This window comes from Emys orbicularis, chromosome 5, assembly GCF_028017835.1.
Source record: "Emys orbicularis isolate rEmyOrb1 chromosome 5, rEmyOrb1.hap1, whole genome shotgun sequence".
NCBI lineage: Eukaryota > Metazoa > Chordata > Testudines > Emydidae > Emys > Emys orbicularis.
In genome coordinates, this window is record NC_088687.1 from 67,483,312 (window position 1) to 67,501,249 (window position 17,938).

At 38.3% G+C, this 17,938-nt stretch overlaps 1 protein-coding gene across 2 annotated transcripts in view; it reads right to left on the minus strand.

Annotated features, from left to right (window-relative positions):
- Positions 1–3,865: 3,865 nt before the first annotated feature.
- Positions 3,866–17,938, minus strand: part of FSTL5 (follistatin like 5) — a 526,494-nt gene continuing 512,421 nt past the window's right edge. For both annotated transcript variants that reach the window (XM_065405185.1, XM_065405184.1), the window contains one exon: positions 3,866–4,568. In XM_065405185.1, the coding sequence (XP_065261257.1) occupies positions 3,866–4,568 (703 nt within the window). The remainder of the gene's footprint in view (positions 4,569–17,938) is intronic.

Below are 17,938 nucleotides of genomic sequence, written 5' to 3' on the forward strand. Positions count from 1 at the left end.
ACCACCATGTTAATTCCACTGCCATCCACATCACTTCGAATAGCCATAGTATTTTCTTTAGCAGTCTCCTATCTGATAACTTGTTAAGCCAGATGATTCTTAACATTTTCTTTCTTAGCTGACAAGATCACATCTGAGATGGCATTGCTAAAGGCAAACCCCAATGATTATAATGTTCAGCCTATACTTTAAAAATCACTATGAGCACTAGTGTTTTTTAAACGTGTCTGTAATTGTATGAACAACAAATATGCTTGAATTTTTGATGGGATGAGAGATTTTCAGACATTTGTAAAGGTGTTTTGGGGCCAATATACTCTTTTGTGCCATATGTCTGCACATTGGAAATAACTTGTTTGCAGCAGATATAATTAAACATGTTAAAGTAGGTGTTTTGAGCTTAGTTTACCTATTTCTGTGGGAGAATTAATTGGTGATTAATTGACACTTAGGAAACTGAGCAGTCTGTTGAAAAAATGTAACTGAAGGCAATATGTACGTGTTGGAAGATACAACCATCAGATTTCTGAGTGGATACCTCCACTAGTTTATAAAAGGAAACAGCAGTGACCTCCCACCTTCCCTCCCCTGCATCCATTGATGTAGGTACTCAACACAAGACAGGTAGATCATATTTCAACTGATTATTGGTATGGAAGAAGTTATTAAAAAGTAAGTGCTCCAGAGCGCCGCATCCACCATCCTTCCCTTCTCCTATCAAACTGACAGAAAATTTAACATGATTTCCTTGCCTCGGGTGGAGTTCATTCTTCTCTCTGGGTACTGCTAAGTCAGCCCTGCCAGAACTTTGTCTCATAAAAGTACAGCATTCTTTTGGAATAATTAAGGTTGGAACACATGGGAAGCTAAGGATTTTCAAAGCAATTCCCAGTGGAGGTCTCCATTCTACCGCATATTCGTCAAATTACACATTTTAATGCTGTGCTGTCCTTTCAATATACTCAGTTTTCAGAAATAAACTTTTCCAGCAAATTATATTTGCTGTAAATTTGTTTGCCATGTGGTTTTTGACTCCTTTCTGTGTTATCACTAGGTTTCTCAATTTGTATCTATGAGCAGACCCTAAAGGTTTATCACAGGTTACGGAGAAAAATCAGAACATTTACCACAGGACTTTTTTCATTTTTGTGGGAGGCCCTTGCTAAAATATTGTTATAGAACATTATTAGACTATATTTTAAGAGATAGGATTGATTGGGTCTTCGTTAATAACAACAATCAATAAAGAAAGGATCTGAAACTGCCTACTGTATCTTGCATATGCACATCAAGGTGGAATTTTGGTTGCATCAAAGTAAATAGGAGTTTTGCTATTGACTTCACTGCAGGCAGAACTTCACCCCAGATGCAGGGAAGCTGGAAGGACTTTTTAAAATCAGCAACTGGAAACCAACCAAATGGTGCGCTTTTGTGACAGCACAATGGGAGAACAAAGCAAGCAAACAACTGCTCCAACTACCTTATCCAAGTATACTTACAATAGTGGATTTTAAACTAGAATTTAGCAAGTTACTGGGCCAGATTCGATGCTCATATAAATTAATGTAGTTTCATTGAAGCCAATTGAGTTCTTCCAGTTTACATAAACAGAAAATTTGGCCCACTATGTTAATTGAAGATTAACATATTTAATTTACAACTTAAAGTGCCATCTACTACCAAATATTTTTGAATACTTAAAGAAATTTACTTTGACCAAACTGGTAATTGACTATTTTATTTATACTTCAATGAGACAGTGGGGCTAACACACAATGTGGAACAGCTTCTCAAAGGATCCTTTACTGTTGGAGACATAATCAGACTATGCTTTATAGATAAATAGAAGTTGTGAGTCTTTCTGTGTAAAGGAAATGTAAAGTTTCTCCAAACAAAAAACATATGCTGCATATATCGTTCATGATATGCAGTAGGTGATGAAAGGCAGATGAGCCTCTTCTCCCTTGGCCTTCAAATAAAAAGTGGTGTTATATGTTTCTCAGGTTACTACAATAAAATATAATTATGGCTGTATTGCAACATTCACTGAAGTCAAGAATGTTTAAAATTTAAGGGGTTTATTCTCCTTTTGTCAAGCATTTTCTACATACAGAACATCCACATGGTGTAAGTTACAGAAGAAAAATGCATAAGTGACAGACTACTGTAAATAATTGAGTAACAGTTTACATGGCTCTCATTCACAATGGGAAAAATTGTTAAAAAGGAAAACAGATTTAGTAGCTAGAAATGTAAGCAGATTTTTATTTTAATTAAATCTACCTGCCAGGAAGTTTCCTCAAGCTAAAGAGAGATCTACTGTATCACACAGCACAGGATGCTAAATACACACACAATTACAATGCTAGAAAATTTCAGGTTTCTAAGTGATTTTACATAATCTAAACTGGAGCAAAATTTTACTTAGAAAATATTTTTTTCTAATTGCTTTAGTAAACAGAGGACAGTTTAAAAGCTCATAAGCATTCCTTAGGAAAATTAAAAATAAATAAAAATTACCCCAAAATATTTATGTCATTACTGTAAGTCCGGATAGATGTTTTACTGCTGGCTTCAATTAGTCACATGCTTGTTTTTTTCTGATTCTATGTGCTAACATTGTTCTAAATTTAAGAACCTTATCATTCTCATTTACATGTGCAAACTCAGTTCAAATTTAGAGTAACAGTTAGTTAAACTAAAAAAAAAAATACAAGGGATTTTTTTTTTTTTTTTTGCAATAATCCAATTAGAGATTTGGTGTGGAAAATGTACTGAGCAAATGGAAAAGGTTATGAAATACTTGTACATGACATTATGCACAAGCAAAAACTCTATCCACTGGTTGTAGTCTTAAATCCAGTTTTGAGTTTTATGTTAAGTTCTTCAAAATGCATGTCTCATAAAGTTATTTTTAAAAATAAGTTTTCTTGCCAGGACAAGTGAAGCTTCATATCATTTTGACAAAGTGTGATTTATACTAAGCAGATACACATCATGTTTCTCTTTAGTAGACCTGAAACTCCCTGTTGATACAACCCTGTGATAGCAAAGTAACTTGATGCTTATATCTGTTACAAAAAAGGTAAAACTTCTGCTATCAATTGAAATTATCTCAACTAAAACTCACAATAAAAATAAATTTCTCAAACTGCAGTGATCAAAAAACAGAGTACAGAAAAAATGGCAAATATAATTTGCCATTTTTTTCCTTAACGTGCTCCACAACCTGATGGAGACTAAAAACTTGAGATACTAAATGCTTCTTTTTAATGACACAAAATCCTGCAGCCACGCAGGGAATAAATTATGTAATTTCTACTCTTCCTTTTCCTTGTGAGACATTCCCTTCAAGGCACAAAAAGATTAAACAGTGGACAGGACAGAACATTTCAGTTTAAGAAGTCTAAGGTTGCACAACACTTCTTATTTTTTGTTGGAAGAAAACCAAACTGGAATTTAAATATATTTCAGTATGCCACTTACAAATACAATGGATCATATTAAGTCATTTGAAACTCCCTGAAGTGTAGGTTTGTTTTTTTACTACTTTAAAACATTGTATCATCATTTCATAATTAAGCTTTAGAATTGCTCTCATTATTAAGGTGTATCATAAATTTCAATATTGATTTTAATCAACCAATGTATCCTCAGATGGTCATTAGTAATAAGTCCCTTTGATGAGTAATCACAGTTTTAATAATTTTCTATGTCAAAGTTAATATCAAATTGTATCTGAACCAAACAAATGACAGATACAGAAGGGTCTAAATTTCAAAGGAAAACAATCTAAATTTAAAGAATGGAGTTAAGTGCAATGTACTGTAGAACTATTCATTCGGTAATTATCTAATATGATTCCTTATGCTTCTCCAACCCAAATTACTGTGTTGCCTCTCTCAACTTCAGTGATTTCACAATTTAACTTATTGAGTCTTCCATCCAGGATAAACAGGGATTCCCTGGAAGGTGTCATAAGGTACTGGCCAAAGAGACCACTGTCCTTGATTAGCCGGTTCTTACTGTTCCATGGCCATTCTTCTGTCTTGACAGGCTCTTTAAGGCTCTTTACCATTTTAACTTTGCCAGAGGAGAGCTCTACAAAGAGCACATCAGTTTGTGTGCTGGAACTAGCATAGATGTTGTACTGATGGGCTTCAGTAAATGATGGCTGAAAAGCAACATCAGATATGTGCAAGTTAGTGTGAATATCAAATGCATCCTGTACTTCTCCTCTGATTGTAATGGACTGTACCCTCATGAGACCTTTCACATCATCAATGCTGACAAGGTAGTGCCCATCTGGAGAGATATATGGCGTGCCTGACACATCACCATTGTATCCAATCACAGAATCAGTGACACTGTCCACAATAAGCTGTGGTGGAATAGCCCCAGTTGTATCAGGCTTGCAGCAGATAAAATAATATCCTCCAAGGTGTGTATAAGCCAGAGACTGAGGAATACAATTATACTCCTTTAAACTAATTGTCTTGAGGTATGACATAGTTTCAAGATCCATTTTCTGGAGCACAGGCTCATCTTTGTGAAGAATAAATCCAAACCTAAGAGGAAAAAGCACAACATCAAAGAAAGAAAGCCCATAGTCTAATTATGTACAAACGAGCAATATATGCAAGCAAAGTAGAGGAGTTAAGATGTATAACAATATGTGCTTGCATATCTCAATTTCAAATGTTTCAAACAGTAAGCTGTTTATAAACATCTATGTTTTCTTGGCTTCTTTGCAATTATAATTCAGAATTTGTAAACCAAAATATTTTAAAACCATAGATCTAGTTAATTGGAAGAGCATAATTTGTTTTTTTACAAAGGGTAAGAGGTAAACATTATTCCGGATGTTTCTAAATCTATTGACATTTTGTATATTCAGTTATAAAATCAAGTAACTTTTACCAAAACCAGAAGGGATAAAAAGCTTGAATATCAAGATGCAGTACATCCCACATATTTTAAGTCACTTCATTTAGTTCTCATATTTTGTTGAGAACATCAGATTAATCCATCTGAATTGCTACTCAGATAATAATCCAAATCCTTCTAATTTAATTCATCTGAAATAAATATCAAATAAGGATTTAGGTTTATGTCTTTCAACCACATGGACCTCCTTTGTAAAATTTTTAAACATCCCTTTGTAAATCACAGAATTTCCATTGAAAATGAGTTGTACAATTAAACCTTAAAATCCCTAAGTTTTACATTGATAAAAATTTTAATATAAACTCCATAGTAGTTGTCTAACTATCTGCATATTGTCCCACAAAGGAGCATTTCTGGTCCCAATAATTATTGCATTGCACTCACACAAAAACCTTAAACGTTTTCTAAAGCTTAGGAAGTGCACAGTACTCTTCCCTTCAAGACAAGAGCATCAGTAGTATTTTTTCTTAATAGGTGCTTCATCTCAATACACATCTCAAACTTTAACTGACCCTTGGGTCCTGAGAGCTAGGTTTTCTTGCTGCTGTGTGCTAATATATCTGGAAAGCCTGACAATCTGAGCCAATGGGTTAATAGGATTCACAACAAATAAGGATGACAGTGATGCTGGGACAGAAAATTGGAATGGATTGACTGAACAAGATTAGGCTCATATTGTGTTTTGGAAAGTCTGATTTTGGATGCCTTTTCTTTTAGCTTTGACCTTGACTAAAATACCCTCCCACACTCTTCTCATGAAGCCTACTGAGACTCCGGATGCATGATATTTTGTTGCTGAAGGTGCAAAATACAGTATTCACACTTCTGCAGTAAGAGCAATGTAATTTAGCTAATGCTACACACATCGTGAAATGGCAAATGCACACGTTTGTCAGACATTTAAAACAATATTGGGCACTATTACATACCGAATTACCATTTGTAACATGAGGTCACTTATCAAGCAACAATATGAAATCTTAAAACTATATAGCCCACCTCCATGCACATATCAACATACTGCATACAAATGCAGAGAGGTAGCATGATTTAATAAAGGTGACTAGAAAAAAGTAAATAATAACTAAATCCTGATGTCCTTTACGTAATGGCCTCCACTGAGAGTTATCTTTGGGGATTAATCCCTGCACTTCCAGTGCTAACCGTAAAGGAGCATTAATTGGTAGCTACAGTGGACTCATACTCTCCATGAATCAACTGGAATAACACACACTTAACAATGGTTTATACTTACCTATTACTCAAACTTTTCCCATGCAAACCATTCAACTGGATTTTTATATGGACAAGCAATGACTGGGCAAGATAACATCTTCAATTCTGAAGCAAAACTCCCCTTTGGCTTCATCTTTAATACCAAATTCCTCCCTCTTCCCTCAAAAAAATGTCACATTAAGATTGCTAAGTCAAGCATTCAAAAGTCAGTAAATACAAATCAAAAATGGTTTGTCCCACAACATTAGCTCAGCTTAACAACACATCCTTTCTACTATATGGTATGCATTAATAAAAACAAAAATTACATTTAACAAGGAAAACAGGATTTGAAACCACCAAGTATTTGTAACACAGCTGAGTTAACATTGTGGGAGAAAATCTTAACCTTTGGCATTTCTTGACTTTTGAGATGAGTGAATACAATTGATGGTTTAAAAAAAAATCAGATGTTTTAATTTAAATCAGATCTTTTATAAATTAAATACATTTTTATTTTAAAAATAAACCTGTTTAAAATTAAATTTAAGATTATAACAATGTATGTTAAGGCCTAAACCTACTACAATTTATTTGTTGACCTGTGGCCATGATCCTGAAGAGGTTCTGAGGCAAACTTAATTTATACATTGTTTGCAAAATTACTTTTATGAGTCAAGCTAATATAGCTAAAGTGCAAGCAGAAAACATACAGTATAAATGTTAACATTATTAATGTTAAGGTAAGTTTGGCAATAAAGCTGAGGCCTAGTGATGTCTATTAGTAGTTATATTTTTGTTAGCAGCAATAGCATAGGAGTTAGCATAATTATATTTAGCAATATGTGCCTTGTGATAAACGTGTAAACTGCAAAAGTACCAGTACAACTTTTGAAATAATGGAATTTTAGGGACTTTGTAACAGGAGCTAATCACATTGATGTATTAAAACTATTAGGAAATGTACTGATGCAAATAGCTTATGTTAAGAGCTGAAACATTAATTATGGTCATTCAGGATACCATGCACAGGCAAGGGGCTAAAATTTAACAAGTTATCATGCTGGACATGTGTGGGTGTTCAGGGTATAAAAGCATTTATATTCACAAGTGGGTTCAACAAAATAACAAGAGCAGGCAGCGGGCCAAATCCTCACTTCCACTTACAATGTGCTCCACTTATTGTTCTTTCCATCTTCCTTTCTAATGGTCTCCATAAGATTGAGCAATAGAGGGGGACATTTTGTTATCTTTACTTTGCTTTATTATAATTTTCTCTGATTTCAATTATATTTATCTCCAATACCTAAACTCAATGTCTGTGTGTGCACCCACCAATCTCATACTTAACACAAATTCTTACGTAGTGACTGAAGAAAAGAATCTGTTATTAGTGACCTGTGAAATTTCCACTCTAAAGTTATAAAAGGCTACAATTAAAACATTTACATAAATAAATATGCTGGAAGAATGAGCCCTCCTCTGGTTGCCCCATCTCGGAAGAGATATATTAGAATTGGAAAATGTTCAGAGAAGGGCAACAAAAATGATTTTGGGTTGAGAAATGAGACTGGGACTGTTCAGCTTAGAAAAGAGATGACTAAGGAGAGATATGATAGAGGTTTATATAATCACAAATGGTGTTGAGATAGTGAATAAGGCAGTGTTATTTGCATAACCCAGAACTAGGGGTCACCCAATGAAATTAAAAGGCAACAGGTTTAAAACAAACAAAAGGAAGTACTTCTTCACACAACCCACAGTCAACCTGTGAAACATTGCCAGGGAATGTTGTGAAGGCCAAAAGTATAACTGGGTTCGAGAAAGAATTAGATAAGTTCATGGAAGACAGGTCCATCAATGGCTATTATCATAAAATGGTTAGTATGTTACAGATAGAGATAAGTAAAAGATTTTTTTAAAGAAATAGAGTACCTGCATCATATTTGAAGAAAACAATATTTATAACCATTAAAATGAATCTAACCCTGTTCCTTAGAACATAATGACTATCCAAAGCAGCAAGTTGGTAAGTTTTCATCAAGTTACTGGGGAAAAAAGAAGTTAAAGAAAAGAATACCTATAATAAGTAACTGATTAGGCAGGGCTGGCCTTACCATGAGGCGAACTGAGGCGGCCGCCTCAGGTGCTAGACTGTGGGAGGGCGCCACTAGGACCCGGAGTGTAGAAAATTGTGTCTGTTGCTGGTGCATATGTATTCTCTCTGCTCTAGATGCACAGAGATGGTGGAGTGCTGTGCTGGAGGAAGGAGGGCACAAGAGACATAACAGGCAGGCGAGAGAAAAGGTGAGAGGGAATAACAGAAAGCAGCAGGAGCTGCAGGGAGAGAGAGGAGGAGGAGCCTCTTATGTACCTCTCTAGCACCCCCAGGAGCCTGGACTGATAAACACTAGCTTCTCAGGGAACTTCCTATTTCCTGCTGCTTCCCTGAACCCACTTGAGGAGAACAGGCAGTCAACTGAAGTAGTAGGAGCCAGTTAGGCCCTTAATACACTGATATCTTCCCTCACTCAGGCCCTGCTACCAGCCTGCTTATTTGTCCCCTTCAATTGAGTGTTGAGAGTCACTATAGCTGGCACAGAACAGCAGTCATGAGTGAAAGAAGAAAACGCCCCTTTGGGCAGCATTCAGAAAAAGAAAGCAAGCAAAGGAAGCTTTTCTATCTAATCAGGAAGGCGCTCTCCTGAGATACATAGACACAAATGTTCACGGTGAGCCTTCCGGCCCCAGTGAGGATGTGAGTGGGAGGAGATGCCTGATCTTCCAGTTGTCAGATTGCAGGTGACCTGGCAGCTACTGCAGCATCCATATCTCCACCTCAAATGGACGTAACCATGCACATTCCTGAAGAAAAGTGTAGATCAGAGAAGAGTGTGGTGGAGGCGCAAGAAACAGCTGCTGCTGAGTTTAGTTCCTTAAGTCTAGATGATCCAGGACTGTGGACCCACTTGAGCAGTAGGCTAGGGGACTTCCTTGGCCACAGCAAGTGAAAAACTTCATGTTCCCCAAAGACAATGAAAATAGACATTTCCATCCAACACATTACTGGTGTGAAATCCCCAATGGTGACAAAGTGGAGAGGCCATGGCTTATGTACTCAAAACCCCAGAATGCTGCATACTGTTTTTGTTGCAAACTCTCCCAGTCTAATGTTCCAGCCACATTGGGTTCTACAGGAACTAAGGACTGGAAAAATCTGGCTAGAAAACTGGCATGCCATGAGAAGGTAGCAAATCACCAGAGAGCATTCCATAAGTGGAAAGAGCTTGAGATGAGACTAAGGTTAAAGGCCACCATAGATGATGAGCATCAAGAGAAGATTGCATCAGAGTCTCTTTACTGGCAAAATGTTCTGAAAAGGCTCATTGCCATTGTGAGAATGCTTGCTACCCAAAACCTAGCAGTGCGTGGCACTTCAGATCAGCTGTATGTGCCAAACAATGGAATCTTCCTTAAAATTGTGGAGCTGATAGCTGAGTTTGATGCTGTACTCCAGGAGCATCTAAGAAGAGTCATCACCCAAGAAATGTACACACACCACTACCTTGGAAAAACAATTCAAAATGAGATCATACAGTTACTGGCAACAAAAGTCAAACAGAAGATTGTGGCAGCAAGATATTACTCTGTTATTCTGGACTGCACACCTGACATCAGCCATACGGAACAAATGACTTTAATGGTGCATTTTGTAACAACAACAGCACCTAGTGAAAATGTCCCTGCAATGGTGACTGTCAGAGAGCATTTTCTAGATTTTATTGACATTGATGATACTACAGGAGCTGGTATGACAAATGTGCTTCTTAAAAAGCTGGAAGATACGGGATTTGCAATAGCTGACATGAGAGGTCAGGGCTACGATAATGGTGCCAACATGAGAGGAAAGAACAGAGGAGTGCAGACACGGATCCGAGAGTTAAACCCTCGAGCTTTTTTTGTCCCATGCAGTTCTCATTCATTGAACTTGGTGTTCAGTGATACATCACCAGCTCCTAGTGAGGCTGCTGAATTTTTTAATGTAATTCAAAGCATCTGTGTATTTTTCTCTGCATCAACTCATTGATGGCACATTTTGAAGCAACGTTTGGGAACATCCACTCTGACACTGAAACCACTGAGTGCCACACGATGGGAAAGTCGAGTGGAGGCGATAAAGCCTATCAAACACCAAATTGGGAAGATACATGATGCCATAGTTTCCATTATGGAGGATAATGCTATGACAGGAACTATTTGTGGGAGAACAGTGGCAGAGGGAAATGGAATCACCAGAAACATACATAACTTCACATGTCTGTGTGGCTTAGTGTTGTGGCATGATATATTGTTTGAAATGAATGTTGTAAGCAAGAGACTCCAAGGTGTTGACCTTGATATATCTGGAGCAATGGAACAACTGGACAAAGCAAAGTCATACCTACAGTCTTACCAGTCAGAGGAGGGATTTCAAAACATTCCGAAGAGTGCACAGAAGTTGGCAGAGGAACTTCACACTGAAGCTATTTTCCCACCCATTCAAGAATACAAGAGTCACCGAAGAAGACGACATTTTGATTACGAGGCACGGGATAATCCCATAAGAGACCCCAAACAACAATTCAAGGTTGAATTCTTTAACCAGGTGTTAGATTGTACAATGCAGTCAGTTGAAGAACGTTTCATGCAGCTCAAGGAACACAGCAGTGTATTTGGGATGTTGTATGATATTCCCAAACTCCTCACTATACCTACACCAGCAATGCAGGGCACTAGAAACAGTGTTGACACATGATGACATGCGCGACATTGACGCAAGTAATTTAGGTGATGAACTGAAAGTCCTTTCAAGATACATTTCAGCAGGATCAACTCCAAAGGCTGTTCTGGAATATCTGTGCACAAATAAGATGACCACCCTCTTTCTAAATGCTTTTGTTGCTTTGCGCATACTTCTAACACTTCGTGTAACAGTTGCCAGTGGAGAACGCAGCTTTTCCAAGCTGAAGTTAATAAAAACATATCTATGCTCCACAATGGCACAGGAGAGGCTGGCCGGCCTTGCAACCATCTCAATAGAGCATGAGCTGGCCCAGACTGTGGACCTTCAGGAAGCAGTTCAAATCTTTGCAACCAAGAAGGCACGGAAGCACCACTTTGATTATTCAAACAGATAAAAATGCCAGTGTTTACTCTGCAGACAAGAAAAGTTACATTTGCTGTTCAGGCATTTGAAAGTTAAGTGTTACTTAAATTTTTTTAACAAGGCATTTTAAGTTGTTAGTTCTCCTTTATTGGGGTAGGTAGCATAGCAGTACCATGAGAGGAGTAGAACAGGAAGAAGGCAGAATTGAGACCTTTCAAAGTTTTGGCCCAAGCAAGGAGGCATGGGGGCGTCATTTGAGCTCCGCGCCTCAGGTGCCAAAATGTTGTGGACCGGCCCTGTGATTAGGACTAGAAACATGTTATCAAAGTTGTTATTCATTGACCCACTGAGCTAATCATATAGGGACAAACTTTTAAACCCTTCAGCATTAGAGTTGGACAGACTCAGAAATACTCAGTCAGCTCAACAATACAGTTGAACAGAAGCGGCAGACTGGAAAGTTTGGGAGGGAGTAGCTGCTAATCCTGTGCTTAGAGATAAGAACTCAATGAATTGTATTTTGGGTACATTTGTTTGTCTCTGTGAGGGCTGAGTGGCAGTAGTTGTAGGCCTCTTAGCAAGCCTGGTGAGAGAGATCAGTTTGTTCACACCTACATGAGGACTGTGCAGCTGAGACCCCATGTTGAGGTTTTTGAGGCTCTGTCTACACTGCAGCTGGGAGGTATGACTTGGGCAAGCTCAGCTCAATGTAGCACACTAAAAAGAGCAGTGTGGATGTTGCAGCACTGGTGGTGATTGGGGCTAGCCACCTGACCTTGGACCCAGAGGGACCAGCGGGCTTGGATTTGGACAGCTAGCCCAAGCTGCCACCGGTGCCACAATGTCCATGCTGCTATCTGTAGTGCACTACCTTGAGCTGAGCTAGCATGAGTCTATCAGGACTGGGAATCACACCTCCCATCTGCACTGTATTCACACCCCAAGTGGTTAATCCCTCTCTGTCTTGTCAGCATGGGGTTAAACAATGGAATTTAGTATATAAGCCTGTTGCCAGGATAACTCCTGAGCTGGTGAACAGGAGCAGCAAGCAAGGGAGTTTGGTTCCTTTCTGTTCAGGTAGAGCTTTACACTAGGTGGGAGATATGGAGGGTGATAGAACAACCGATATGCCTGCCTTGAGTGTAGTATGTTTTCCTTTGTGCTTGTAGACAGGAAAGATTTCTGGTGCAGAAAGTGTAAGTTAGTGTCTATACTGAATGAGAAGATATATGGTCTGGAAGAGCAAGGTTCAACGTTGCATAGCATGTGAGGAAACAAAGACGTTTTGGACAATCAGATTCAGAAATCATTGACACAGATGCCACAAGGGGAAGGACCAACAATAAAGGAATTGGTGAGAATAGAAACTGAAGAAACAGACTGGTTAGTTGTGACCAAGAGGTGGAAGAGAACCAGGAGACATTCAACCTAGCTAGAAGTACTGAAGCATTCTCAGATACTCATGAGTCGACTACCAAAGAACTGGTCTCTGGGAGGCAGAAGAGAAAGCTACAGGATACACCTGATGGATATCTTTGCCATATGAACCAAGCAGCTACCAAGAAAGATTCTTCAGACATCCTAAGCATGCGTCTAAAGAAGTGGGTATTCACCCACGAAAGCTTATGCTCCAATACGTCTGTTAGTCTATAAGGTGCCACAGGACTCTTTGTCGCTTTTTACAAATCCAGACTAACACGGCTACCCCTCTGATATCAGGTATCATGGAAGGGAGCTGAAGAAGGGGAAAGTCCAAATGATATTCTTGGCCATGTGAACAGTGTGAAGCTGAAGGTTTTGGTTTTGTGGAACACTGGGCCATATTTCATTGGGAAAGTGGCCTGTATAAACAGAACAGCTGACATCTCAAAAGTAGCGGAGGCTAATCTTCTCCACCAGAGTGATAGGAGTGCATTAAACTAACAATGCAATGGGAGAGAGGTATGGAGGCAAATTTGGTACAAAATCAACTCGGCATATTGTTAACAAATTTAAACAATGTGAGAAACAATGTAAAGATATAATTAGCATTACTGAAACTTGGTGGGACAATTCACATGATTGGAATGTTAAAAATTACTGGTTATAATCTGTTTAGGATAGAGAGAATTGGTCAAAGATGTGATGACACTATTAAAGACACCATTGCCTCTTTTATAGCTATTGATAACGCAGAACCACAGGATCTTGAATGTATATATATATCACTGTGCTCACTATCAACGCCTAGGAGCAAGTACTTGTGGAGGTCTGTTACAGACCATAAAATCACAACGAGAACAGAATGAGTAACTCCTTAAGCACCTGCCTGTAACATGTGGAAAGAAAAAAAATGTATGTCAATTTAGGGGAGACATGCTAAAGCTATCATGCAGCCAGTAGTAAAAACACCAATAAAGTTCCTAAAGCTTACAGAGGATAATTTTCTAACACAAAAAAGTATTGCATCCACCACAAGGTAACTATTTTGGACCTCATTATGATGGTCATTAAGCACTGAACTGAAAGTTGGTGATTGTCTAGAGACCTGATTTTGAGCTGATTCTATTCAATATGGGCAAACAAGAGGACAGTCACAACCAGTAATACTTGGTGCTTCAAAAGGACTAATTTCCCAAAGCTGAGGCAAATTATGAGCAAAATTGTTTGTGAGGAAAAAGTTAGACAGAAAAATGTGAGTGAAAATTGGGAATTCTTTAAGAAGAATGTATTAGATGGCCAAAAAGCCAAGATTCCAAAAAATTAAGAGAAAAGACAAAGTTGGCTAAATGCCCATCTTTGTTCAGTGGTAAACTGAAGGCAGAAATTAGAAATAAAATAGAAACAGATAAATGAGAAAAAAAGAAACATACAACAAGCAATATAAATTAGATGTTATCAAGTGTAGAACATTGATAAGTGAGGCTAAAGACATCAGGGAAAAAAATCATGGCTAAAGAAAATAAGGGGAAGGGTTTTTTTAAGTACATTAGTAACACAAAAAATCCTGGCAATGATATAGGCCCGTTACTAGAGAAGATGGTAAAAATATTATTAATGATGCAAAAAAGCAGAAGCATTCAATAAATACTTCTGTTCTGTATCTGGAAAGAAAATGATGAAGTACTTTCTAGTTCATTTGTAACTAAGGAGGATATTAATCAGCATCTACTAGTATCTAATGATGACAGGGCAGTCATACAGAGTGGTCTAGACCACTTGACAAGCTTGGTCCGTTCTTACAAAACTTTTTTATACTATCAAATGAAAAAGTATACATCTAGGAATAAGGAATACAGGCCACACCTACAGAACAGGCAACTGTCTCCTGGAAAGCAGTGACTCTGAAAGTCGACCTAAGCTCCATTGACTCCAGCTCCGTTATTCACGTAGCTGGAGTAGCGTAACTTAGGTTGACTTATCCCCATAGTGAACAAGCCACATTAACTTTTAGTGCAATGCTATGTCAAAAAGAGCTAATATGATCCTTGGATGTATAGCAGAGGAATAGTGAGTAGGCGTGGGGAGGTTATTTTGCTTCTGTGTATAGCATTGGTGAGACTGATACTGGAATACTGTGTACAATTCTAGTGGCCACATTTTTAAAAAGATTTTGAAAAATTAGAGAGGGTGCAGAAAAGAACAACAATAGTGACTTGAGGGCTGAACAAAATGCCATACAGGATGAGACTTAATTTGTTTAACTTATTGAAAAGATTGAGAAGTGACGTGATTAAAGTGTAAGTACTTTCACATGGAAAAAAATACTGGGTACCAAAGGGCTCTTTAATTTAGTGAGAAAAGATATAACAAACAAACCAATGGCTGGAAACTGAAGCCAGACAAATTCAAATAAGAAATTAAAGGCATACATTTTAAAAAGTGAAGGTGACTAACCACTGGAACAAACTACCCACGGAAGAGGTGGACTCTCCATATCTTGTTATCCTCAAACCAAGACTAGATGCCTTTCTGTAAGATCTTCTTCAGCCAAACACAAGTTATGTTTTAGTCAAACACAAGATGTTAGGCTTTAGACTAGACAAAGTGGGTGAAATTTAATGGTCTCTGATATACAAGAAGGGCAGACTAGATGATACATAACTTTGCTAGATACTAATGATCATGAACTGAATAGAGTATCAGAGGGGTAGCCGTGTTAGTTTGGATCTGTAAAAAGCAACAGAGAGTCCTGTGGCACCTTTAAGACTAACAGATGTATTGGCGCATAAGCTTTCGTGGGTGAATGCCCAAGTGGGCATTCATCCACGAAAGCTTATGCGCCAATACATCTGTTAGTCTTAAAGGTGCCACAGAACTGAATAGAGGCACTGGATTTATGGTGTATTACAATAATCTATAACCCACTCCCTCTCCCTCCCCCAGCTTCTTTAGCTTCTTCCCCCCCCCCCCCTTTCCCTTCTATTACTGGAAAGGTTTTAACAGGACACTTCATCTCGAATGGTCCCTTACAATACTTATGCTAACCAATCTCTTCCACCTTGTATTTAGCTGTGACATTGTGAGTACTTTTCCCAGACCTGAAGAAGACCTCTGTGTAAGCTGGAAATCTTCTCTCTCATCAACAGAAGTTGATCCAATCAGAGATATTACCTCACCCACCTTGTTTCTCTAATACCCTGGGACTATCACAACTATGATTACACTGCATAGATGATTTAATGTTTTTTTCTGACAAACTATGAAACACACTGTTAGTCCTACTCTAAGGCCTGTCTACACAAGAAAATTGCATCAATTTAACAAAATTGGTTTAGAAACTGATTCAGTTAAATCAATACAACCTCCTTATTTAGGCACTTTTTATTTTGGTTTAAGAATGTCTATTCAAGGGGGTTGGATTGATTTATCTGAATCTGTTTCTTAACCAATTTCGTTAAATTGATGCCATTTTCCTGTGGAGTCAAAGGCTCAAGTAGCACCAAATAGTCTGCTGGCAAACCAGCTTATCTAGCAGCTAAAAAGTTGTAATTTAACTGATTTGTTGCAAAACCTTAAAATCACCAGTTAAAAAAAAAAATCAATGTAGGGAAAGAGGGAGGAAGAGAGAGATTTTAAAGAGCATTTTTAAAGTCTGCTTTTCTACTTATAACTGTTTTTTTAGAGAGAGTCTCTGAAATTGCAATGGGGATGTGTGTGTGTGTGTGTGTTCAGGGGATGGTTGTATGTGTGTGCGGGGGACGGCTGTGTGTGTGTGCGTGCATGAAAGGAGGGTCTGCTAGTTAAGGCACTGGACTGGGATTCAGATATCCAGTTTCAGTTCCTGGATCTGCCACAGACTGCCTGTACGACCTTGAAGAAGTTACTTAAGCTCTCTGTGCCTCAATTTCCATCTCTAAAACAGTGATACTATTACTTTCTTTCTGACATCCTTTGTCATTTTCTTAGATTTCATACTCTGGGGAAGGACTCACTCTTACTTTCTGTATACACAGCATGACAAGAAGGTGATCTCAATTGGGGCCTCCAGGTGCTACTGTAATAAAAATAAAAGGAAAAATAATGTACACCTCCATGCGCTGGAGGTAGGATGTATTGCCACTGCTCTCGCTTGGAGAGTCTGGTGGGAGAAAGCAGAATTAAATTATGGTTCAATCTCAGAAGAGTCTCATCAACCAAGCTGCTGTGCGGATACATTAAATCAGCACATCTCAGTTTGGCCTGACAACTTATTCCTGGCCAGATCTTCCCTCATGTTGGCTGTGTTGATCCCCCAAAGTCCTTCAGTGGAGGGAAGATTGCAGCTGCTTTCTGCTACAAACCCTACCCAGTAGACTTTTCCCTCTCGAAGGCCACAGCCAAGGTCTGAACCAGCATAGACACTGGGTGGCTGATTCCAGCCCACTCTATTAAAGCACATATAGCTGGAATTTTCAAAGGAGCTGGGCACCTTACTCACTTAGGTTCCTTTCAAAATCTAAGCCTATAAAGTAAACATAAGATAGCAAGCAGAAGCTCCTGTATTCATAGAGACCTTGGCTTTTCATGCCACATTTGGACCATTTTAAAAAGGAAGATTTTAGTTTTAAAATTAATCTCACACCATTTTTGGTCTATAGCTTTTATCATTTCCATACTCTGCTGTTTTCACACAAGGGCATTTCAATTAACCTTTTCTAAATGAAAAAGAATGAATGACCAGTTGTGCACATACATTCTTCAAACTAAATGTCTCCTCCAGCCTAAAACCATGTCTTCTTATAAGGCACTGATCTAGTAACTGGGGTGGGGGGGGGAGAGGAGGGGTTGGTATTTATAATTTTACATTTTAAAAGATTGTCAAAAGGAGCCCCAAGCCTGGGCTGCCCATTCCTTTAAGGGATATAAATCTAAATAAATAAATACTAATAAAATGCACCGTTGCTGACAGGTATTTTTATGTTAATTAGCCATAAACATGTGGAAGCTCCTCAAGTAGCAGTGAATGGCTTGGGGGCCTAGCACTGGGATAGATATGGAAGCTTTTCTCTCAAGATTGCCAGTTGTATGCAGTTTTCAGAGTAGCAGCCGTGTTAGTCTGTATCCGCAAAAAGAACAGAAGTACTTGTGGCAGTGTTGTTGTAGCTGTGTCAGCCCCTGAATATTAGAGAGACAAGGTGGGTGAGGTAATATCTTTTATTGGACCAATAA